Source organism: Falco cherrug, chromosome 8 (genome assembly GCF_023634085.1).
Source record: "Falco cherrug isolate bFalChe1 chromosome 8, bFalChe1.pri, whole genome shotgun sequence".
NCBI classification, from domain to species: domain Eukaryota; kingdom Metazoa; phylum Chordata; class Aves; order Falconiformes; family Falconidae; genus Falco; species Falco cherrug.
The window spans coordinates 47,055,090-47,079,503 of NC_073704.1; the positions used below are offsets into that span (position 1 = coordinate 47,055,090).

A 24,414-nucleotide genomic window follows, 5' to 3' on the forward strand; every position below is an offset into this window, starting at 1 on the left:
ACCCCCGCAGCCCCCCATGGAGGAGCCCCGGAGCGGAGGCTGCCCGGCTGAATGTGGGTGCTGATGAGCCTCCTCATCCTCCGCACCCCGTGGGTGGAAACAATTAAATCCAAGTCCCAGAGTGACCAGTTAGTTACAGGTGGCTGGCAGCCTCCGGCGGATAAACGTGCCTTAGCGGTTTCAATTCACATTTCAAAGCACATCTTTAAGCACTTGGTATCCCGAATGGTTACATGAAAAAAGCCAAAACTTTGTTTTAGTTCAGAATCTATGCATCGGTCCAGGAAGATCCGAGACTAGATGGGACGGGGAGGGTAGGAGGGAAGCACTGGGGAAGGGAACGCGGCTGAGAGGGAAGAGAGCAGAGAGGATGACGGGCAGATGGGGCTCAATTTCTTTCTGCCATCTCTCATAAAAACAGACTGTAGCGAAGCCGACAGGGAATGTCCTGGTACTGTGGACAAACCCTGGAAGATGCAAAGACATCTGGTGTCCCTGAGCAGCAGCAGTGGCAGCACCAGGTCGAAGGAGAAGGCTGGGAGGTACCGCAGGTCTGCGTAAACCTGGGAAGGCAGCCGGCGCTTCGCTGAGGCTTCCTTCTGTCATTCTTATCTTATATACCAACATGCAGCCACTGCCAGGTTTTTCCACTAAATATGACTTTTGTTGGGCAGATTACATTAGGATGGATGCCACAGGTATCCATTAAGGTTTATTTATTGTGATACCGTTTGGATCTCACGCTTATAAATAACTTATGTTATGGCTTTTGTTTGTAGAAATGTAACTTACATATTTTATTATGCTTTCTGTAAACCTCAAAAAGAATGTTGTCAAAGAAGCGCCCCTTAACAGCAGTTGAAACTATGGTACATAAAATCTACACTAACATTATTTTTTAATATGGCAAGGAAGCGTGTTATCCCTCTGCAGTTTGAAAGCTTTGCTGTCATCATAAACGTGTACTACAATAAAACATTAACAAGTCTAAGGAATGATTTTGTAAGGTGCATACAGGGGTGCCTGAGTGTCTCCAAAGCCCCCGCAGCCCAGCAGTGCCCGTTGCGCCGGGGGCTGCTCTTGGTGGCTCGCTCGCCCTCGCAGAGGGGCAGGCTCTTCCCCCGCATTCAGCAGCCAGCGCTTTTCGCTCTGACGACATAAAATGCATTTGGGGAGAACCAGAGCTATCCTACAGACCCAAGTGGTTTGCATCATCAGAGAGGCTCACCTTGGTTTCTTGCGATGAAATCACTCAGGGTGCACATGGCATCCCCTTTCCAGTGTTTCCCATTCCATTGTTCCTACTTTTTATTTTTGAAGGAGAAAAAAAAAATTCAAATCCCTTAAGGCAATTAGTCTTTTTAAAAAATGGGTAAGGCATTATATATGCTCTGTAAACAGATGAGGAAATTCTGGGCAGTACCCACTTTGACAGGGCCCTTTTAAAAAGCTGTCAGTAAAGATGCTCAACAAAGACTTTGGAGTCATAAACCACACTCTCTATTTGCTATGCTATCCATTTCCTAACCTAAAAGCAAGTGTATTTATATGACCAGCTACTCTAAATAAGTTCTTGTTGTCAATTGTTAACCAAGGCAGAAATGCCGTTCAAATACGGGTCTCCAGTTCACTTGGTTTACAAGATGCTCTTTAGAATCTCACCTGTGAGTTGTAACAAGGGATGTGTTAGGGACCTCCCTGAAATGTCCCTGCTGAGCGCTCCGGGGAGGAGCCTGCAGCCCCACACCCGAGCAAACCCTAAATCTGAGTGCCGAGGCAGGGGGCACACGTCCTCCCCTCCTCGATACGCCAAGCCTCAGCTCCCAGCAGGGTGGCTCATTACGTGGTAACCGGGCTGGTTTGGGAGCACATGTTGCTGGTACGGCACCGTTATTTATTTCCCCCCCTACGACAGAAGAAAACAAGTTGCAGAACCCATGAGCTTTCATCTGAGCCTTCAATGCCCACGTTCGGGGCGGCCAGGCTACGGGGCCAGGGGACCATTCCCCAAGCCCCAGCCCGCATGGGGACCTGCACACGCGCTCACGGTTCAGTTCCGCAGCTTCTAACATCCGATTTGGCAGCACAGATTCCCACTCCCTTTAATGACCAAAATGGAAAGTCAACAACTGTACTAATTTGTACGTGCTTGACGTGCTGGTAATGATCACGCACCTTCCACAAGTTTTCAACCCTCAGCACACAGCATCGAGCTGCAGGTAACAACACCCCGAATCTGCAGCTCTTTAGTAACCTCAATTGATTGTTTTCTCCAGTACTCAGCACTCTTGGAAATCAGACCCTTTGGCTGCAGATTAAATACTTTCTTCCAGCTGAGCTTAAATGTAAACGGAAAACTGCTTAACAAAATTACTTCATTTCAGATTTAGTTCCTGCAATTTAAAAATGTGCAGAAAAGTAGCACTTGCGAAGAAAAACCTGGAAAAAAAGCTGTAAGAAACACGGGTATGAACTTTTCCTCCCTGTTGGCCACAATTAAAAATTCCCATTCCTATCTAAACAGTGGTGAAATATTACTACATACACAAACGTAAGCAAGCATGAAAAACACAGGAAATCAATTATTTACATAAGAAAAAAATAGAAAAACCCAACCCAATTCAAACCCAATACCAATAGTTTGTAATTGCACGTAATGGCTTTTCTACATTATAAACTAATTGGCTTATTGCTTAAATAATTCTAATTTTTGTTAGGACTTGCTACAATTCATTTGTGCATTTCCTCAGCCCGCACAGGACCTCCTGCCCACCGCAGGACGACACTAATTGCTCCCCACAAAGCTGGGTGGCGAGTGCAAGTGTGAGCTTGGCACTTGGGGGGGTGTTTTGCTCTGGTACACACCCTGCTCTTCACCATCACCAAGAGGTGAAGACAAATCTGCTGAATTTGCCATTCCAGATGCACACGTTCGTCTTCATTGTGCCACATGCCGTTTAAATATGGGCCATAAGTCTCTGTAACCACCTGCTTGCTTTGCCATAGTGGTAGATAGATTTTATTATTTTTCAACAGTGTTTTAACAACTTTATTTTCTTCTGAGGTTTATCTTCAATTCCTGAAGACCTGGAAAATGTGTATTTGTGAAATGAAAATATCGCCAGTACTTAATTAAGGCTTGCTCCATCACCTCTTATTTTATTATGTGCAACATTCTCAATTTTCTTGCTATACTTATAGCCTAAAATGCTCATTTTTAGTCTTCTACTTTGTTGTCCACATTGTCGTTAACTGCCAGTGCTGAAAAAGAAATATATAACGTTTTGTGGAAAAATAGTAACTTTATTATTTCAAAAAGATGTCATACAAAATTTGTCCTTGCTTTCGCCTCATTTTCAAACAGGTATGACCTCAGAGCGAGCCTGGAGCTTGGAACTGATGAGATGATATTTACCGTTATGTGTAGAACTGAGAATCATTAACTGATACAAGTTTAGAAGGAATGCATATTTATTTTGTTCTTTGGTTAAGTAACTGTTTCTACACCACTTCATAAAGATAAAATAACAGGATAACAAATCTTGGTAAGAAAGGCTGAAAACGTTCTTCAAACTAAGGCTGATTTTCCGTTGTTTTCACTATTATAAATCCTCACATTTAGGCCAGAGATATAAAAAGGCAGAAGATATCTTAAAAAAATAGTTCTCACAAGGGTCAAAAATCTATCTAACAATATAACAGGGTCCCAAAACTTTCAGAGCTGGTTTATTAGTCAGTGCTCTGTTTCCAAAGTCCTTGTCAACTCATCATATCCAAAGTGCCGGCATCCGAGGCCCCTTCGCTGCGCAGAGCTTCGGCCATGTCTCTGCGGAAGACTGACATGTTCTGAGTGAACCTGGGAGAAAGAAAACCCAAATGTCTGGTTAAAGGAGACCTGATACCGAGAGATGTGCTTCAAGAATTGCTAAATAGAGTAACTGTAGTGTAAATTTCACTTTGAAAGAAAATCAGGAAGACTCACAAACGAAATCACTAGGTGCCCTCAAAATCCAGCCCTATAAAATAACAAGCACGTAAACACGTACAGGCAGCGTTCTAAACAGCCTACCAACAGCGCGAAACATTTTAAGTCAGCTGGGAAATGAATGCAACGAGAAACCTTTCATCGCATGTGACTCGGACATGTCCCTTCTCCCAGAGCTCCAGCAAAGGGCTCTCTGGGACACGTCCAGATGGCCACCAAGGGCCAGCTCTCCCAGCCCGACCTGCCTCCCTCATGAGTGGTGTCAGAGTTCAACCTGTCTCCAGCGAAATGCGGTACCATCACCCATCTGGCACAGAATGGATTCGCAAAAATATCCCCCCCCCTTCTCTACTGGCAGGTGTAGGACGTGAAGTCCATCAGTGGCATCACACCTGAGACTGAATGACAGCTCTGACTCGGCTGGTTCGACAGCCCAAGCTGATCTGCTCCCTTGCTCTACCCTCATCGCACACGAAGAGCTCAACCGCCATTTATCACCTCTCATGTATGTATGTAAAAAAAACCCCAAGCAACAACCCACCCAAAACCCACACACGCAAAAGAAGATTTAAAATGCCGGACAAATATTGCAACCGGCATTTAGCTTTTTTCAAACGGCCTTTTGTTTGTTGCCTCGATGCTCTTCGCTTTCATTGTGTCAGACTTTGCTGTCTCACTATAGCGAAGCTAATAAAGTTTCCCGACGAACGGCTCCTTAGGGCTCCTTCCTGCAAAGGGCTGTGCGGACAGGTGCTGGCAGAACGGATGGGATCTCAGCAAAGGTCTCTTTGCAGGACCAGGGGTAATAATCCCTCCTGCCTGCCTCCACGGCGCTGTACTTTATGGCCACGTCTCGCAGCCGTGTGGTAAACTGGGGCTTGCTGTGTGTGGAAATACAGGATGCAATTACGAGTTTGTTCTTTATTCTATTCATAATTTTTTACGTTTGTGCTTATTTCCTTACTAATGGAAATTGATTTCCGCTCAATTTTAAACAATCACAGTTAAAAGAAGCCTCCTGTTCCACAGAATAAATCTGAGCAGGATTACAAATCAAGAGCTGAAACCAGAAGAGCTGCTGTATTAAGTCATGCTGCTTGTTGGGGAAGTGATGGCTTAAAAGTCTTCCCAAGTTAGACAGGCGGACGCTACTGAGACAGATGAGCTGCTTGTTGGACCGAATTATCCCTGTCCCTGTCACACCTGCACCCATCCCTCTGCCTGCACTTCCACAAAAGCTCTCCGAGAGCTTCCACACCACTGCCTATCTGAGCGCACTCCATGGCACTTTGAGATGAAAATCCCCTCTAAAATCCACGGATATTTGAATCTCACATTTGCCAAATCTAACATTTGCTGGCAGCCCAAGCAATGGAAGCCCCTGTCCGTGCCCTGAGCAGGGGGAGCATGGACAGCAGAGCACCAGGTCCCCACTGCCCACCTACCGTCCCTCCTGCCTGCCTGGGGCGAGGGGGGGGGGCTCACTCCTGCTCACTCAGCTTCCCTGACACATGGCGGGACCACCAAGCAGCCCCCTTCTGTCCTTCGGTGCCGCAGGTCTCAGAGTAAGGCAGCTCTGAGAAAATGCACAACAAAGCATGTTTTTCTCAGAAAGTGATGTTATCTTAAGAACTTCTTGCCTTCAATAAACCTAAACAGATACAGAACTAAGAAACTAGTTATAAGGATGAGTTTTACTCTTTCTTTTTTTTTTTTTTTTTTTTTTTTTTTTAATCCTGAAGGACTGTTGAGTCAAATGAATCCCCTTGGCATTCACAGGTCATTTGGCATTTGTCAGACTACATCCTACAGCCCGCCACCGTCAGCTCGGTTTTTCTTTGTTTTAACAGGCATTCTCCTCCTTCCTGGTGGTTCTGTGCCTTTTCCCCAGGTTTTCTGCTAATCCATAATAGAAGTTACACAGGCAGTCTGTGCTTCTCTGTGTTTGCTTCCAAACTCCCCCGTCTCTGGCTATCATCTAGTCAGGCCATGAGGAACTTAACACTTTACAGGACCAGAATTTAATAGAAAAATAAAAAAAAAAATCATGGAGACCATAACTGATGTAAAACTGAGAATTAAACAAGTTCAACATAATTTTCACACCAACAAACAGAGAAGAAGTCAGAGAAATAAAAACACCAAATAATTTTTGGACACCACTTCTCTCCAAGCCCCCTTTCCAATTTGTTTCAATCTTTCCAGGAAGTTCCACAGTCTGGACTTAGATTACGTCTCTGGACTTTCAAGGTTTGTTTTGGTTGAATAATGCACATGGAAGAGAAAATGCAGCTAGCTAGTAACAAAATGTTAGTGTAAACATTAAATGCAGACAAACATGCCATTTCTTTTGTGAAGGCTTCTATTCTGTTTTTCAAATGAGGGCAAGATTGCGTGAACTTGTGGTCCGTGTTAAAGAAAAAATTAAAAAAAATCCTTCCTCATTTATCTACAACGTGCAAGTGGCCCCACCAGATCCCTCCTCATTCTGCCACTTCACAAGCAGTGGCTCGACCCCAGCACCAGCAAGGAAAGGCTCTGTCAGAGCAAGAGCACTGCTGGAGGCTGAAGCAAGTGTTTTATCAGAGGGGTTTAAGGTTGGAAAAAGGAAGCTCCGAGGCTCAGCTGCTGAAATGAGGCAGTTTTTCCCAAGTGAAAAAGCAGCAGCTGCAGCTGCAGCCTGGTAAACCTTGACTTTGGGATCAAATTAGGAAATACATTTCTGACCAAGAAAAAAATACATAATTATCAAATGTTCAGGCTCTAACTGTTAGGCCTAGGGATGAATTATTTGCTAGGATATTATCTTTCTTCCAAAAGAAAGTGCAGTTTTAAGGCTACCTAGAATACTTTCCATGTTATAATTTTTTCCAGTTCAAGCTTCCATTTGTCTTCTATTTTTCCAGCTTACTTATGTGTTATGAACTTACCTGTCCCTATTCTTTACCAAAAGGTTTTGCTCGACCCCTTCCATAAGATTCCTGAAGCACTGGTCAAGGACTTCACGTTTGTTGTCAGGCTGGCTGGCGATCAAGGTTGCCCTTAGTTCACTGAAGTACTATGACAGCAAAGCAAAGAATATTAAAAATAAATTTAGAAATTTAAACCCAGTTACTCACGTACACCGGCAGCACTTGTGAGCAAGTGCTTTATGCGTTGCTCTCTGGGACAAGAGTCTGCCAAACAGCACACAGAGGTCTAGCTGAATCGGCTTTTCGGGTTTCAGATGCTGCCTTCCCAAAACGAACCAGCACTCTATCAGCTGTGCATCATGGCTGAAGTTCAGTGGTAACAAGTGACATGCCACTTCACCAGCAGGTGTTGGCCACCCAACTGTACTGATACAGAGAGCCACCTAAGAGAGGTGGCAGAAACACCCTGGATTGCTTTTCACATCTTTTCAGGATGGTGCACATTTGTGCACTTTGCTGTGGGCTATAATTACTTCAGTGCTGTGACAAGACAGACTCATCTTTAGAAGCTAAGTAATCTAGATGATTTTCTATATTACTATTCCCATAATATTCTGGCAGAGCTATAGACTAGTTAAAATAGAACTTTGTATCACCTTAGGAAAATTTTGGTTTCGTCTAGAAATACAGAACCCGAGGGGAACTCTAGCGCTACCCACTGCACTAGTACCACAGCCAGGTAAGTCATGTAATCCTGTTTAGCTTTTATTGTATTGGCTGTGTCAGTCAAAGTCTTATGGCCTTGGGCATAAGCACATCCATTCTATAAGCAGTGATATGGACAATTATTCAGAGGAGAATGAACCATTCTGATGAACCTATGCCCAAGTACATGGCAAAGTTTCTGAGAAGTCTTGACATTGCAGTTAAGAGGAATATTGTTGGTACTCCCCAAATCTCAGGTGTGCAACAAGGTAACTTGTTAAAGACAGGCTGAAAGTAAGTTTTGAGTATGCAATGTTTGGGGGACTTCTGAAGGTAATGTAACTTGCAGGGTGTCACACAGTGTCAGAAATCACTAAGGTGTGGAATTTGTTTGCCAATTTTTTTTGAAACCTCTGACAGCTTTAAACCTGTTTAAACCTTAAACAAATCTCAAATCAAACACTCATCTTTTCCATTAAAATTATGTTTCTTCTGTACACATGAAAAAATACAGATTAACAGAAGAAAACATAGTAAAACCTTAACACTAACACTAAGCCCTGACAACTCAACAGGATTATAGGAAGCGTTTGCTTTAATGTCTACTTGGCAAATTACTTGCCCTCAATCCAGTTCCTCTCAAACCAGAAACATCCTGTATTAGGCATCTTTGCTGACCACTGCAGCAGTGCTGGAAATGAAGGCAGCAGCTGATCAAATAGCTGGGTCCCAAACTACTTAGGAACTCAAAACTGAAAATCACCTGAGAGCTGCTGTAAAAGATGAAGTATCTGTCAGCAACATGCATGTTCCCAGAAGCCCTGTCTCAAGGTGACAAATGCAGCGCTCAGTGTAGAGAAGGCCACAACCCCGGACAGTGTCCGGCATCCACAAGTTGTTTTTAGAAAAGAGGCATTCCAAGAGCAACTTCAGTCAGCCCCACAATGGGAAGTATTAACAGCACCGCAGGCAAGAGCAAGGAGTAACACTGCCTACGTTAATGAGCGCAGCATCCCACAGCATCGCTGTTTTGACACTGAGGAGCTGTTCTGAGCCCTGGGGTTTCTGGGCTTCCCTGCATGCTCAAATGCCCGTGTTCTTCGGTCGAAGGACAACAGCAAGAAGGAGACATGGGTGCTACATGATCGGGATGCAGAGAGATTTTTCTGCCAGCCTCTTGCCCCTAGGATTTAAATTAAACTTGCTGCTGCACTTCAGTATGGAAAAGAGTGTCAGGAACCATGTGCAATCGCCCCACTTCACCCTAAGCTGATGCTGTCTCAAAAGATTTAGCACTGTTGTAGGGTGGGCTCTGAGTACGATTCTGATTTTGGCATAATTATTCCTATTGGTGCAAGCATCTAGAAATCCCAATTTTTCTGAGTCCCCAGGTAAACCTGATGCCTTCCCTTTGAGATGAATTATAGGCAAAGAAGATCTCATTAAAACAAAAGAAGAGAACAAGCAATAAAACATGGGAAATGTGTGCTTGCTATCTCAGGAACTGTAGAGACAGAGACTCTACCTGAAATAAAGGAACCCATTTCCAATAAATAAACCAGCAGTGCACCAAGATGAGCCAAGAAAAGATGACTTTTACAACCATATATAAGTCCATGTCCTACTTTTTCTGAACATGAAATAAATAACCTTGATGCAAAAAGGGCAATACAAATATTGTAAATTCTATTTCCTGTTCTCCACCCTTCCAAAAGAAATATAAGACTTGTTCGTAAGTAAAGGTGCTTGTACGTATCCATGTCTGCCAAGCAAAACATATAATCATTAGAACTAGTCTAATTTCAGTAAAAAGAATATTCTGCCAGTCACAAATTTATTCTTTATGATTTACAGCTCCATGGTTTTATCTTCAAGTGAAATATTTAATTTCTTCTTATGCTGAAGCATCAAAACCACATAATTAATATGTAGTCAGGCTAATACTTAAACGCTATAAATCAGAAGCATTATATAAACAAAAGTGTCGTCTTGAACAAGATTGGGAATGCACAAAACTACTTATTTCCCACTTTTATAATGATGCAGTGACTCAGAGCAGATAGAAAATGATTAGTTTTCCTTCCAAAGTAGGAAATATTGCTTCCATCTGTAAAGTATAATATTGTGATGTCATAAAGTTTTCCTAAACACTGAATTTGCCCTTATTCCCTCTCAATCATTTTAAAAGAACTGCTCTCTCTTATAGAGCTTGGATTTAAATCACAATAACACACCAAGAAGATGAATGACAGTGCTGTTGGATATGGCTAAAATTGGATCCTTCAGCACAGGTGAATGATGAGACAGCGCTTCTCTTCTTGATATATTTTCTTCTTCTATTAGTTTCCTTCCATAGCTGGGATTTCAGTTTGAATTTTAATGTATGCGGTTGCTGCTAATCTTAGTGTCTTATTTTTTTCCAGCACCCTCTTATTGTATAGACAATTCATTCTCCAAAGCAGTAATACACTGAGGCTTGTGACTGCCCAAGAGATAAAGCAATTCAGAATAAAGTTAGAGCTGGCTCTGAAGGATGGCGCACACAACAGGTCAATATCTTCAGAAACAATGCCTTGCCGTACAAAAAATGCACACATTTAGATCAACTCGCATTCATTTACTCTGCTGGTTTCCATTTCACACAATATCATCTCTATTAAGTCACCAGGGAAACATGATGGGTATATCCAAATTCATAGTTTCAGATTTTATTCAAAGGGCAAATTGCAGAGTATTTCCTGGTTTACAGAATCTGCCACAGATGCACACAATTCAAATTGCAATCAATGCGAGTACTTAAGTGTAAGCACACAGATAATACCCCCAAAGCTAGTTGTTCCTGTGAAACCTTTCAGAAAAAGAAATTGGTTAACTATTTTTCTAGGAAGCAATTTTTCTGATGTGATTTCCACAGTGCTCTTGTTTCATATTTCTATCTAAAAGCCAGATGAGCTTACACAACTTCTAGTCCTGCTTAATTCTGGACAAGTGAAGACATAGTGTTTATGAGAAAAACTGCACGATCTAAGGTTGGGTGTAAAAGTTGGGGTGAAGGTTTGAGAGGAATTTTCATCCAAATGAAGCCACGCAGCCTCTGTGAACTGACCTGCAAAATATTTATACAGGACACAAGCAGAACCCTACTCTCCACTCCTAATGTAAGTGTAATGGAGCAAGGTCCCAGGGAACTGGGGATCTGAAGGGCAACAGGCAGCTTTGGTCTACATGAAATAAATATTTCAGCTGTTAGGGCATGTGAAGAGTGAATCTGGTGGCATCTCTTAAATACTCACTTTCTCATTGAGAAGTATAAGCCCAAGCAGCGGTCTTGACACAGACCATTGGTTTCTGCAGTCTTCAAAAATGATGGTGTTCATTAGGATTGACATCATCTGAAAGAAAAATCAGTTTACATGAATATGGATACTGTTATACAGTGTGATGTGGTGAAAAGCAAAAATTAAGGAAATCTTTACGAACCATGCCGAAATCACTGAGATTTCATATATGAGCGTGGTATTACAAAAGTCATTCTTCCAAACAGTATTTCCATAACCAAAACTACCAGGTGAAGAAAGTTAAAAAAAATTAACGTCAAAGCTCAGTTCTAAAGAAAAAGCTGAAGTTAAACAAATATGAATAGAGATACAGAGCTGTATTAATTTAAGGTACAGGTTTTGACTTTACCATGGGGATCTGCCCCACTGTCACATTACTTCTAAGAGAGCAAAACCTGTATGACCAGTAATCTACGTTAGTTTCAGACTAACCCCTAGCTGCTCTTCAAGATTCTGATTTTCTTATATCCAGCCTTCTTTGTGCATGATGCTGCAAGGTGTTCGAAAGGGCCGCTCCCCATTTCAATGAAGGCCATCAGGATTACAGTAAGGGATCTAGAAACCTACACCATTTCCACTGCAGTTACAAATCCAGCCTCCGATTTTAGACGTTTTAGTTCTGCGACTTTCTTTATGGAGCTCTGCAGCAGGGATAAAGCCACTTCATCAACTTTATAAAGCACTGAGATCTATCAACTCATACAATTAAGTTCTATTGGCACCCAAACAGAAGCCACATAATTCACTTTGCTCGTTGGCTGGCACGTAACCAGAGCCTTCAGCTAATGCCACATGGAGCATTCTCCCTCTGAGGCCTCTTCTGGTCTTGCTGCGCTTCTATACCTCTGGTGTGTGCAGCAAGGAAGGGCAGGGCTTATTTTAGGGATTGGCACAATTTTTGTAAAAAGAAATTACAAAACAACTATAGAATCCATTTAAAGACAAAACGCTCTGCGATATCCTTCAGATATGTTAGTCCAAAATGCCAAAGGCCTCAACATATATGAACCTAAAAACATTACTCAGAGATTAAACAGAGTGAAAATTTGTAAAATGTCACCCGTAAATAGCTTGACTCGCATTTATAAAATATCTACACCCTAAAACCAAACATAGAGGAAGTAGAAAATCATTAAATCCTTTCTTCTAGGCCAATGAGTAGCTATGAGCAGGGTCTCCAGAGAGCTGCCACACTGCAAACTAGCCTGTAATAACTGACCAAGGCTAAGTCAAACAGCATGTTTCACTAAATGAAAAAGATGAATCCTAGCACTACAAATCTCCTGGAACAGAGATACCCACAAATCATTTGAGCTTTCAGGTGAGGAACATAGGGTCTGGCGTGGGAAAGGCCGATTCGTCACCTGACTTCACAGTATATATAGCAGGCAAACTATTTTTCATTACTTGTAGGACAAAACCAGTTCTACACTGCGTTGGAACCGATGCAAACAATTCAAAACCTCTGCATAAGCACTAATAGGGGCTTGTTTTCCAAACACGAAGAATAATTATAACTTACTGTAATTCATTCATCGCTAGGTTTTCATCTCTGTAGCTTGTAACAAAGTCAGCTGTTAAAACAGAAGCATTTTTTAAAGTAATAAAACAAACTCACTCAAGCTTTGATTTAGTCTGAGCACCACGACTGACATACCCGTATTTCTTCAAAAAAAGTGCTATGCATGTAGAGAGACTCTCAATGGGGCGCTTAATCTAACAAGGGCATGCTCAGAGGCAAGTTCACAGCCCTCCCAGAGGGAAAGTGCTGCCTCTTCAAACTCCAGCTGTATAGAACAACTCACCGGGATGTCTTTAAGGTCTCTAGCCCAGAACTGCTACTGAATTGCAAAGCAACTATTTTAGGAAAGGTTTTGGCCTAAATGTGTAAGATCACCAAAATGTCCAAAATTCACCTGGGAAACGCTTTTTTGTCTCTGTGCACAAGTCATACAGACAGTACTGAAATAAGCGAGGAATACCATGGATGAATTCATAATAACAAGCCAATACAACGTAACCTGCACCACAGGAACTATTCATTGTGTGTTTTGATACTGGCCAGCTAGGACAGGGAAGAGGGAAAGCCTCCCTCCCGCTGCCGAGCTTTCCCTCTGACCAGATCCTACTGCAAAACATTTTAAATTCCACTTCTGACTCTAAGGGCTAATGAAAACAAACCCTTTCCGAAACCATTAGCCGCATAGGGAACAACACTGCATTCAAGAATCAGCTCCATCTTGTACCTGGACACGTGTCTGTCTGTTTTCTACACGGGTCATCCCATTCCTTTCAGCCAAACCAGACAGTCACAGCAGTGCTGAGCACTGAAGCTTTCACACCATGTTGCCACTGTTTAAAGGAACTGCTGGGACTGGTGGCACCACTGTGCGGGTACCAGCAAGGCTCCACACCGCCTGTGAGTTCTCCGGAACAGTGATTAATGCTCCTCATGAAGTCATGTAAGCTTATTACTTGCAGAGGTGGACAATTTGGAATCCTCTCGTGTTGTCTCTGCAGGTGTCTTAGACACACCGCTTCTTGCAAAGATTAAAGAAAAATAAAATAAAAAAAAAATCAAGGTGTACAGCTTGGCATTAAGCGCTGCATGAATAAAATCGAGGCAAACCTATCAATCCAGACCTCTGCTGGAGGCTGTCAGGAGTGCATGACGGCATAGGCAGAAGACAATCAGCAATTATCGAGCATAATTCCACCAAGATGAAGGGCGCTAAAATCCATGACAACAGCCTTAAACTTCCTTTTCCTGTTTTCCATGTTTCTCTCTCACAACTATTGCTGCTGCTTTGCTTTACTCATAGCTTTGGGTTCCCTGTGCTACTTCTGCATGAGCCTACAGCCAGCTGTTTGCATTCCAGATCCTTCTCTGTTTTACAGTGCTGCTGACACACACCAAGAGAGACTGCGCCCACAAACAAGTGCTGGGAGACCCCCCTGCCGCAGAGGACCGCTGTCTGAGGGAGGCAGCCTGCAAGGCAACCGAGCTGCTCTAGACAAGGCTCACGCTACTTTATAATGAGGCTTTGCCTCAGTTGGCTGGTGATGTACCAGACTTTTAACTCTTTCTTGGGCAGAGGTATCCAGCTTTCCTTTAATTGCATCAATTCTCCATCTCCCCCCTCTCTACTATTTGCACAAAATACAGAACAGCTGCTATCTGCAGTGACAAGTGACACCTGCAGCTTCCTCCTTCTGACCTCACCTGATCGGAGATGTGACTCTGCTGTAACCAGGAGAAACAGGTCGACCCCTGCAGGGAAGAATTTCTAGATACCTGACACGCAGCTCCACACGTACGGCCATTTTTTGTTGCTCTCCCAAATTGCTCAGGGTCATGAAGGAACCGCAACTCTTTCAGCTTCTGAAAGAGGCTCTGAAACAACGCACCGCCTCCTTCACACTTCCTTTGCTCACAGGCATTTACATATATTTATATTTATGATGGCCACATGTACAGAAATTATAACCGCAGCTTTCATTGACGAGAAATGATGAGGATGACGAGATCCTGCCCGGCAGCACCCACAAACGCGGAGCTGAAGGCAGTGATGGGCAGCACCACTGCCCCAGCATGACCCTGCTTGCCCCCAGCCACCCCCCGCAGCCCAGTGTGGGTGCCAGCACCCAGCAGCCAACAGCAGCACCACCATCCGCATTCTCAGTTCACTGCTTTTGAGAACTGTGAGCGCTTTGCACACGTTAGCTTCACAGTGTGCCACTGAGGTACACCAGTGCTGCCACCACATGTGACGGAGGGGCGGACTGAGGAGCCAGGTCTGTGTGCATCGCCTGAGCCTGGGGCACCCCTCACCTTCCTCAGCTCCTTCCAGCCGTCACCCGACCTTGGTCATGCCCTTGCTAGAGACCTGCAGTCCCTCTTACTGGGCCAACAGGTGCAGTTGGTGGGGTTCAGGCGGACTTGCACGTATCCAGCGTGCAGGTGTCAGAGGGAAACCCATGGTAGGGGACACCCTCCTTGCTCCAGCCTAGCCAGAGGTGTCGGCACCTAATCCGACATCACAGGGCAACTCAATGGCAAAATAAAGCCTAGAGGACAGACACAGTATTGATCAAACATATGGATTTTTTGCTTTCTAGGTGGAAAATACCCCACTGGTATAAAGGGGAACATTTTGCTTCAGGGAAATGGCTTCTCAGCTCCTGCCCAGTGCCACGGCAGCGCAGGGGCACTGCAGCAGCTGGGGCAGCCGCAAGCCCTCATGCTGACTCTGGCAGAAAGCAAGGGCTTGGGGGGTGGGGGGGGTGAAGAGCCTTTAAAAAGGGAGGGGGAACAGATCATCTATTTTCTACTTAGTTCAAAACAGCAACCTTGCCTCTGTTCTTACCTTAAACATAAGGCATCACTTTATCTGGTTCAATAATGTTTCTCCTGACACATTTGTCCTTTACAAAAGCAACTATTGACAGAACAGGCAAGAATAAAGAACTGTACTTCCAATAAATTAATTCTTCAAAGCTTCTCTTCCTTCAGAGCCTCTTTCTTTCTTGGGTGGAGAAGGACAATGTTGGTCAAGACAATGCTCATTATGAAAACTTTTTCTAAAGGAAGCTGGAAAAGAAGCTGCCTTGCCATTAGAAAGGCTCTTTTTGCTGCTCCATGTCATCAGGAGAGCGCCTGCACCATTGCAGGTCCTGTAGCTTATTTCTCTCTCCCATGTTGGGATAAATACTTCATTCTGCTGCAGTTAACCACATTTTAATATAAAGAACATTATATTAATGCCAGAGACAGCACCATAGTATGTATTCCTTTATAAAGGATTCAGAATGCTCAATAACATGCACAGCCTTTAACCCAGCACTTGGCTGGCAGCAACACTCCTTTTTTCCATTCAGATCCAAAAAGGTGCGGATTTTTGTCATTTTTTAGCATAGGAAATTTGGTAGGTTTTTACAGCTCTAGCTTCAGACAGCCTGCTCTTAATTTAGGAGCTGTGATTACTAATTTAAACGTCCTTTGGAATTCTCAGTTCTTTCATCATCAATTCTTCCTATATCAATAAATGGATCATCATTTACTAATACTATGAGGAAGACTCAAATGCTCCAAGATTATTAAATGTCTTAAATTTTTATCTGTTGTTTTAAAATATTTATTTTACTAGAAAGCTTAACTTTCGCACTGACATGTTCCATGGTCAAAGCTAAAATTTCCAGATGAAATAAGAAAACTAAAGCCTTCATTTATTATGGAAATGAGAATCAGCCCATTATTCCTGAACTACAAACATGTAACTGCCAGAAAGAGCACATCAGTTGACATTTGCAAAGTGCAAGAGGTAAGAATCATGCGCCTTGTCCCCCCTGCGTTACAAAATTACATCAGACCAACGCAGAGCTTTAAGCAGACGGCCACGGAGCAGCGGAGCACGGACAGCCGGTGCAGGGGCTGAGCTCCATTACAGCCGCTTTCCTCCTGGACACCCGCTCAGCTCGCTCCCATCCCGCTGCTCATTTTCATTCCAGTTATGGGGTGGGGTGGGGGGGAGCTGTGGAAGGAAGGAGGGCAGGGAAGAGGGGAGAGGGCATCAGACAGAAAACACAGCCCATGGAACTGGGCTAACGCGACCACAGAGCTCTTGCCCACAGCCCTTCTGCCCCCAGCCTTCTCAGCTACCCTCAGACCAAGCCTTCCTCTAGCCTGTATCGGCCAGATTCCTCCAGATTTCTGCTCACAGAACACAGCATCCCACCCTATTTATATGTACTTCCGCTATATAAACGAACATTAATAACTAGGATTTCATGATTCAACAGCTGAAGCTTAAAATTGTGAGGGACCCAATCCTGTATCTCCATTTGGAGCAGTTCAGTTGGGCCTGGCCTTTTTGTTTCCTTTTATGAAAAAATAAGGTATAAATGGCTGAACCCCCACCCCAATCCTGGTGTCAGGACAAGGCATCTGGGTGACACACCGCATACCATGAACTAGTATATGATATGCCTGCCGCTGATGGACTGGAATATGATTTAAGTGTATCTTTCACTGGGTATTCCTATCAGTTATATGTGATGTCCTGCTGGGAGAGTCTATTCTCCCAGTGTTCAGAAGGGATGGAAACGGGATGGCTACAGATGTGAAAAAAGAATGGATACAGGAAGCGTGGACTGTGGCACTTCCCCGGATGTGTCTTTAGAACTGCAAAGGGCTGACTATGGGAGATTCACTTGAAGCAGGTCCAAATCATAAGCCAGAAGAAATAATCGTAAGATAAGATTGCACTAACTTATGTCAAACCTGATGTTGTATCTGAAAATGAAACACGAGCACGTACTCAAAAGGACACATTCAGGATGCCAGCTTAATGCTAACGACAAGCACCTGCAACGTGCCCATTAGATTTACTGCACCAGACCCACTGCTGCCTTCTACTTTTTCACTGTTAAAATAAACTGTTGGATGTTAATAGCGCAGTAACATAGACCAGTAGCCCAAAGCGGACTTTTCAAAGCTAAGGCTTGCTTCCATCATCTCCTACCTTTAGCCATAGTGAACTGCCTTTCGAGCAGTCGACAGGACCACAAAGCAGATGTCTGTGCTATGCCGGGGAGTAATCGCAATGCAGCTGGAACATGGGCAGCAGCTCCATCCTGCACATGAGCTGTTCACAGTGCAGGATCCTGCCCTACGCTAGATGTTTTCCAACTGTAATTTTAGTAACTTCCCTCTAATTTGAGGATGTATTCTAACATGACAGAACATGTTCTTTTCAAATTACAGTTGCACTTGAATGTTTTTAACGCTAAGGACTGTGCTACCTGGGTCCAGTCTTGCCTAGCACGACTGGGTCCATCTGTCCTAAGGGGGACCATGCTCCTGGGTGAGCTGGCATCCATCAGGGTTGGAGAAGAGATGCCAGCTGGCTGCTACAGACTCACCTATAGCAAAGCAGTAAGCCTCACGGGATGGAGCCGTTTTGCCTAGTCTAAGGGTTTGCTACAATTAAAATACTGGAAGCAGAACAGTTAACGGCAGCAACACTGAACATGTCTGATGAATGAAATACCTCCTCTTTCTGCAGGGAGGAGGGGATACATTTCATTAATTATTACCTTCCAGGGTGTGCTGACTTGCTTCTGTCTGTGCTGAATTTCATGTAAACCCTCTGTTGAATGTCACATACTCATACGCTGCCTGAAGTGCTAGATTTTGTATTTGGATATCTGGTGTAGCTGACAGATGTTTACAAACTCGTGTAGCTGCACAGCTTCTTTTTGCCTATCCATCTGTGCTCCCTGATAGACAGCAAATTATTCCACCTCAGGCTGGAATAATTTAAGATTGTGACATCAACCCTTAATCTGCATTTTTTAGCTGGTAGCATTCAGAGATTTTCAGTTACAGACACCAGAGTGTCATTTTAAATTAACCTAAGCTGTTTACTTAAGATTCAGCCATTTCTAAACAAGTGGCTGTAACTACACAGTGTTACAGCTGTTCTGAAAGATGACAGAACTGTGATTAACTGGGATTTCAGGAATGCACAACCTGCCATAATTTGTAACACAAACTGCAGGTTGGTGCGGTGTAGGGGAAGGCTGAGCTCTTTGAAAACCTTATAAAAAATTAATACAGATTCCCCTCTGCTTTTAGCAGGATATGAAGAAGCAACTAGGTTCAGGTCTTTGTCAAGCCAGTTAGTCTTATCTCAGAAGAAGATTCTCAAGCACTGTTTGCAGTCCACGTGGTGAGAGCCTCTCCCTTTCTTGCACCACCAGCATTCTCACCTGAGAGGTGACTCAGGATGGAGTCGGTGTCTACTGCGAGCATCTCTGGCCAAATGACTGGTTACACATTATCTAATCCTCTTGGGAGGGGAGAACATCGGTTTCACCTATGTCACCGCCTTCCAGCAAGAGCCCACCTTCAGGAATGTAAATGGTCCTATGTCTAAATCTTTCAGTCTTCCCCTTAATTGAAACTAGGACTTACAGTGTGCATCTTCTTTAAATTCCTCAAAGGTTAGCCATCACCCTTCTCCAGCTCCTCAGAAATTCACTGGTGCTTGCCCTTGTATTAAGTGCTGGGAGTTGATGCGCAAAAGCATCTGGGGGTTTTCATTGTTGCACTAGGATTTCGGCATAGGAATTGGGATAATTGGGATCTTTGCCTGCTGGATCATTAGTTTTCTGAAATCTCCATTACAGGAAGGCCTTCCAAAATGGTAGTCAAATGGGGAGGGAAAGCAAGATCAGAAAAACTAGAAAAATAAAATCATTTAAGCTAAACCCAACTGGAGGTTAATGTCAAAATTAATATACAGAGATGTTCCACAATTGTAAAAAGCTGCATACGGAGGAAAAGGCAGCAGATGACATCAGCTCTAAATCCTTCATCCAAGGAACTTCAAGGTATCTCACACCGAGTGCACGCTTATCCTTGAATCTGAACTAGACTCACACTGACAGCGAGTGGCAGTGTGCTCAGCGCAGCCCTCAGGGACGCAAACCCCACATGCCAAGGAGCAGTCCTGAAACTGGGCTTAAGCTTGGACCCACCTTCCAGCCAAGTCCAGCCAAGCATCTACCACATAATCCACCTGGCCTTGCCGCAACACTGTGAGATTTGCAGATCTCTTCTTACAAGAGCCCTGACGCTGCCTGCCACAAGGCAGCTGGATTTGCAGGCAGCCTGAAGCGTAGGCTCAAACCGTGTGGACGCCTGCCAGCAGCACACCCGGAGGCATCCCCCACACAGCAATAGCAACCAGTAGTACAGAGAAAATTAGAACCAGGTAATTATTTTACCCACATTTACCTTAGTTTAGCACTGGTACGGAGATAATCAGCAGGGACAGGGAGGCAGGCTGCACTTTTGAACCACACCTTGAAGGAAATCAGAGCAGAGCAAACCCAGAAGCTTGGCTCTAACCGCTAGTCAGGGATCCCCATAAAGCAAAGTGACCCACTCTGCTTTACTGGAGCGGAGCAGTGTACTAGCACAGAACTTAAAAAGCCTAATCCAAGTATTAATTACCGATTGCCTAACAGATTCCAAGCCTCTTCTGCATTCAAACTCTTCATAAATTGATTCTAATTTCTTCAGTGGAACAATTAAAAGTATTTTTGTTATCCTGACGAACTCAACTGCAACCAAAGCTCTTGCAAATAAACATAAAAGACAGATGATAAAGATGGCAATAAGCATATTGCTACTGTGTCCTGAATAGTCACCAACACTTCTTAGTGAATATCATCTTTCACAACAACAACAAAGGATAAGAGCACAAGGCTATTTCATGCAGTCATCAAAACAAAATGCACTGAATATTATATTTCATACTAAATACATTACCCTGGCAGTTTGACACTCAACATTTCAATAGATATTGCGTCTCTCTAACATTCTGTCTGAATTTCTGCAGATGGACTTTTAAGTATCAATGGAAGATTACTTTACTTGTCATGCTAAAAAGATTTTAAGGAATGGTTGCACACACTTCATTTTTAATTTTTTTAATTTCTCCTTTTTTTTTTTTAAAGGGAAACGAATCATGAATTCAGAAACACAATTATACCGAAAGGTCAAATCCCATGTTGTGCAGTAGTCCTTTGTGTGTAGTGCTCTTTCAGTAGCTAAACTGTCTTGTCTCTGATGGGCCCAGCAAAGTATTGGGAGGATTTGCTCAAGTTAAAATGAGCTAACCTAAACTATGCCAAGCTAAGCCAAGGTAAACCAACAGTGTTCCCAAATCTCATCAATCTGTTGTGATACTGGGATTTTTTTAAAAACAAATTTTGTTTTATTTTTAAATCGTGCCAGTTCCTGGAGACATGTAAATACACAAAAATCTCAACTTTCAGTAAAAAAGAACCCAAACAAGAAAACACCAAGGAAAAAAAAACAACAACAAACAAAGTTTCTGGGTCTTGTGATTTCAGAAGACACCCTGAGCACACAAATCTCTGTCAGGCTCATAAACAAAACCAACACCTATTTATTAGCCTAGGAAAACCCAGGGATCTGAGGTTCAAATCGAGTCCTTAAGATCAGAAATCTGCCACGATTAAGTGGGACATGTATTTAGCACACACCAGTCATTACAAAGTTTTCAGCAACAAACCGGCCCTTTTCACTCGACACATACCTGTCCCTTTGCTCAGCCTGAGCACTGGCTAGGTCAGAACGCCGCAGCAATTGTCTCATCAAACAGCGGATCTCTATGCAAGCGTCACCTCATCCACTACAAGCTTTGACGGACCACTGCTATCACATCCAACAGCAATTAAGCATCCTTGTAAGCCACTGCTATCCTAGAATTTTGAATTATTACTTAAAAAAAAAACACAACAAAACCAAAAACGGTGAAGGGGAGGGTGTTTGTTTCCTGAGAGTGAGTTTCATCACTCACAGGGCAAATCTACCAGTAGCAGATCATGGAATGGATTGTTACCTTTCCCTATCCATTTTGTAAAGATATTGCTTTCTTTCCAGACTGCAAGCATCACTTCTAACTGGATTTTGAATTATAATGTGAGCTTTACAAAATTATTGGTGCTATTCATATCGCTAGTTAGATTCTACGGAATGGCAATATTTTTGCCCTTCCCCAAACCAGCACCTCTTAGTGTTTTATATAAAAGAACCACGGCCAGCAGAAATCGAACATTTCCAAGTAATGTGAAGTATTACATTGCACTGAGTAAACAAGGAATAAAACATTTTTATACTTCTCCTTAAACTTATTTGCTTTTTGAAAATATTTATGCAGCACAGAAGACACGAGGTTATTGAGAAATACAGCCAGCTCCTCTTCTTTAATTGAAACATTTATGCTTTTTGTTCTGCTAGCAAAAAGCAATGAAGAGTAATAATGCAAGATAAATATACAAGAAACTTATAGATATGATTGTAAAACAACATCATCCTAATGTTTTCATTTAATTACCCTGAAATGCATTCTATTTAATATTCATTACTCAAAAGCCAATTTAAAAGAGAAAGAGGTGAAGGGACTTATTCAGAAAGACGGACTGTCATTCACTGCAATAGTTATCTAATATACAGAAGTTAATAAAGCAGATTAATCTACAAGTCCCTTTAAGCCATCACTGAGTTTAGAACAACTGCCTCTTTGACCTCTAACCCTCCCGCTGTGCACCAGTAGCAGGTGCCAGCTGCACTGAAATTATGGCTGAGGCGTTTTAAGGCAAAGTCTTTTCTTACTTTGCTTCTGACCAGCAGCTGACCCTGTAGGAAGGATTGTTTCATGTGCTGGCCTAAAGGCTACATAAACCAGTAACCGATAAACAAAAGCATACATACACCAGCTGCCTAGCCCGAGGGTGCACATCCAACACTGACACCTCCAGCAGTTTGTGCCACAAGCCGAAGAGCCGCTTTTTGTTTCCATACACGAATTCTGCACAATACTTGTTACTTCGCGGAACTAAACTTCTCTCCATCCCTGAAACTGTTTGTGTGAACTATAGCACAGCTTGGATGATTAAGAGGAGATTCCCAATTTGATTTAGCACCGTTATTAAGAGCGAGAAATCTTCAGATACATCACTAATGATGATGTATTTTAACATTAAAAGTCTTAAAATTGAATTACTCGATTCACATGACAACGAATCACAACAAGGCTTTAAACAAAGCAGAATTAGGAAAGACACTAAGCTCATTAATTTTTTTGATTTCTTAATTGACAGCACTCATGTGATAGCTATACATTTAGCCATATACTTGCGACTGTGGCTGCTGCTGCTTTACGCACGTGCAGTAAGAAATACATACGAAAGAGAAGCAACCGTATTTTTCATTAAGATGGCTTTGACATAGTTATTTTGTGGATACAAATTATACAACCACAAAAACAATCAGAGTAATGATTAAATGCAGTTACATACATGGGAGACTACTAGTGCAAATGTTAACATATTTAAATGGGTTCCCTTCATTAAAAAAATTATATATGATATTAAACCATCAATCAAATTGAAACACTAGAGTCTAAACGTATTGTCACTGGTTAAAATAAATGACTTGGAGACTGGATTTTGGCTCACTCAATATGGTGCCTTTTCTGTTGCTTAGCCACCCAAGTCTCTGCTGGCTTGGGCTACAGCTGGTATACCTCCATCCCTTTCAATTAATAAAGAAAGTTATGATAGTATTGGATAACATTTTTAAATTGCTGTAAGAGGCTGAAAACAGATGTCCCAATGAAAATCCCTCTCACGGCTTTTTCAAACCTTTCAAGGCTCAAAGCTGGCAAAAGCTGAGCACTCTGGTCCTGATTTGGCTGAGCCTTACACAATGTTAAGCATAGGAACAATCGCACCTGTGGGTTTGATCAGCTAGAAAAATTAAGCATATGCTCATGTATACAGCTCAAGCTGCTCAGGTACTTGACATCTCGCACAACCGCCCTCTCAGTACAATTGGGATGTCTTTTTTTTTTCACGTGCTTACATGAGAGTGCTTCTGCACGGGCCACAAAGCAAGCATTACAAACACATCTCTCCTTCAGGTTTTTATTTCAGTTACTGTGCATAACTGCACACTAGCTGTATATGGCACTGAGGTGTACCTGACAACCAAAACCATCACTGGTTTTACTACATAAAAGGGAAAAAAGGAAAGTTGCAATTCGTAATATGTTTTTATTTTAGGAACGCTACTTGATTTTTCATTGCAACTGGCACCTTTACTTTCTGTTTTACCATTACTACGCAGTGCTGCTGTGCTGCTTCATTAAGCGCACAACTGTCGCTCGGTGAAGTTCTAAGTCACAAGCGCTCAGCTCGGATGAGCAGCCCGGTGAGGTTTTACCTATCGCTGTTCACCGCGCAGCCTTCCCCTACAGCAGTCCTGCCCAGCCCAACCGTGCTGCCTTCCTCAGCAGCACCCTGCTCAGCACCACCCACCCCCTCCAAGTTCCTTGTCAACCCACACACCTTCCCACCTACCTACTGCAACACTCCGAGGCATTCCTCTCCAGCCCACGCACTCCACCGCATCCCCCCACGGCAATAACACCAGCTCTTCCCACATCCCTGCCCACTCTCCCCTACGGCAGCACTCCCCACCCACCGCCCCCAGGAACGCCGCACCCCCAGGAGGGCTCAGCCTCCTCCACGGCCACCCAGCCCCACAACAACCACCCCCAGGAGGGCTCGGCCTCCTCCACGGCCACCCAGCCCCACAACAACCACCCCCAGGAGGGCTCAGCCCCCTCCACAGCCACCCAGCCCCACAACAACCACCCGCAGAAGGGTCCCCTGCCATGGGCCCACCTGGGCCCCCAGCGCACCACTACATGGGCTGCCAGGGGGTGGGTGGCCCACAAAACCTCGCTGAAACCTTGTTTCTTATCCCCATCCCCATCCAGCAGAGCATTATTACCGTGAGGTCGATGCCTCCCGTACCTATCATGCATGGCTCCTTGGAACAGCTGTCAGAACCACGGGTGGAAGGCGCCACAAA

The 24,414-nt window shown here is 43.5% G+C and overlaps 1 protein-coding gene across 1 annotated transcript in view; it reads right to left on the reverse strand.

Annotated features, from left to right (window-relative positions):
* Positions 1–3,282: 3,282 nt before the first annotated feature.
* RANBP17 (RAN binding protein 17) overlaps positions 3,283–24,414 on the reverse strand; it is a 160,931-nt gene continuing 139,799 nt past the window's right edge. Inside the window, exons 26-28 of the mRNA XM_027810312.2 lie at positions 10,896–10,994; positions 6,916–7,043; positions 3,283–3,856 (exon numbers count right to left, since the gene is read on the reverse strand). Of these exons, the coding sequence (XP_027666113.1) occupies positions 3,760–3,856; positions 6,916–7,043; positions 10,896–10,994 (324 nt within the window). The 3' untranslated portion in view covers positions 3,283–3,759. The remainder of the gene's footprint in view (positions 3,857–6,915; positions 7,044–10,895; positions 10,995–24,414) is intronic.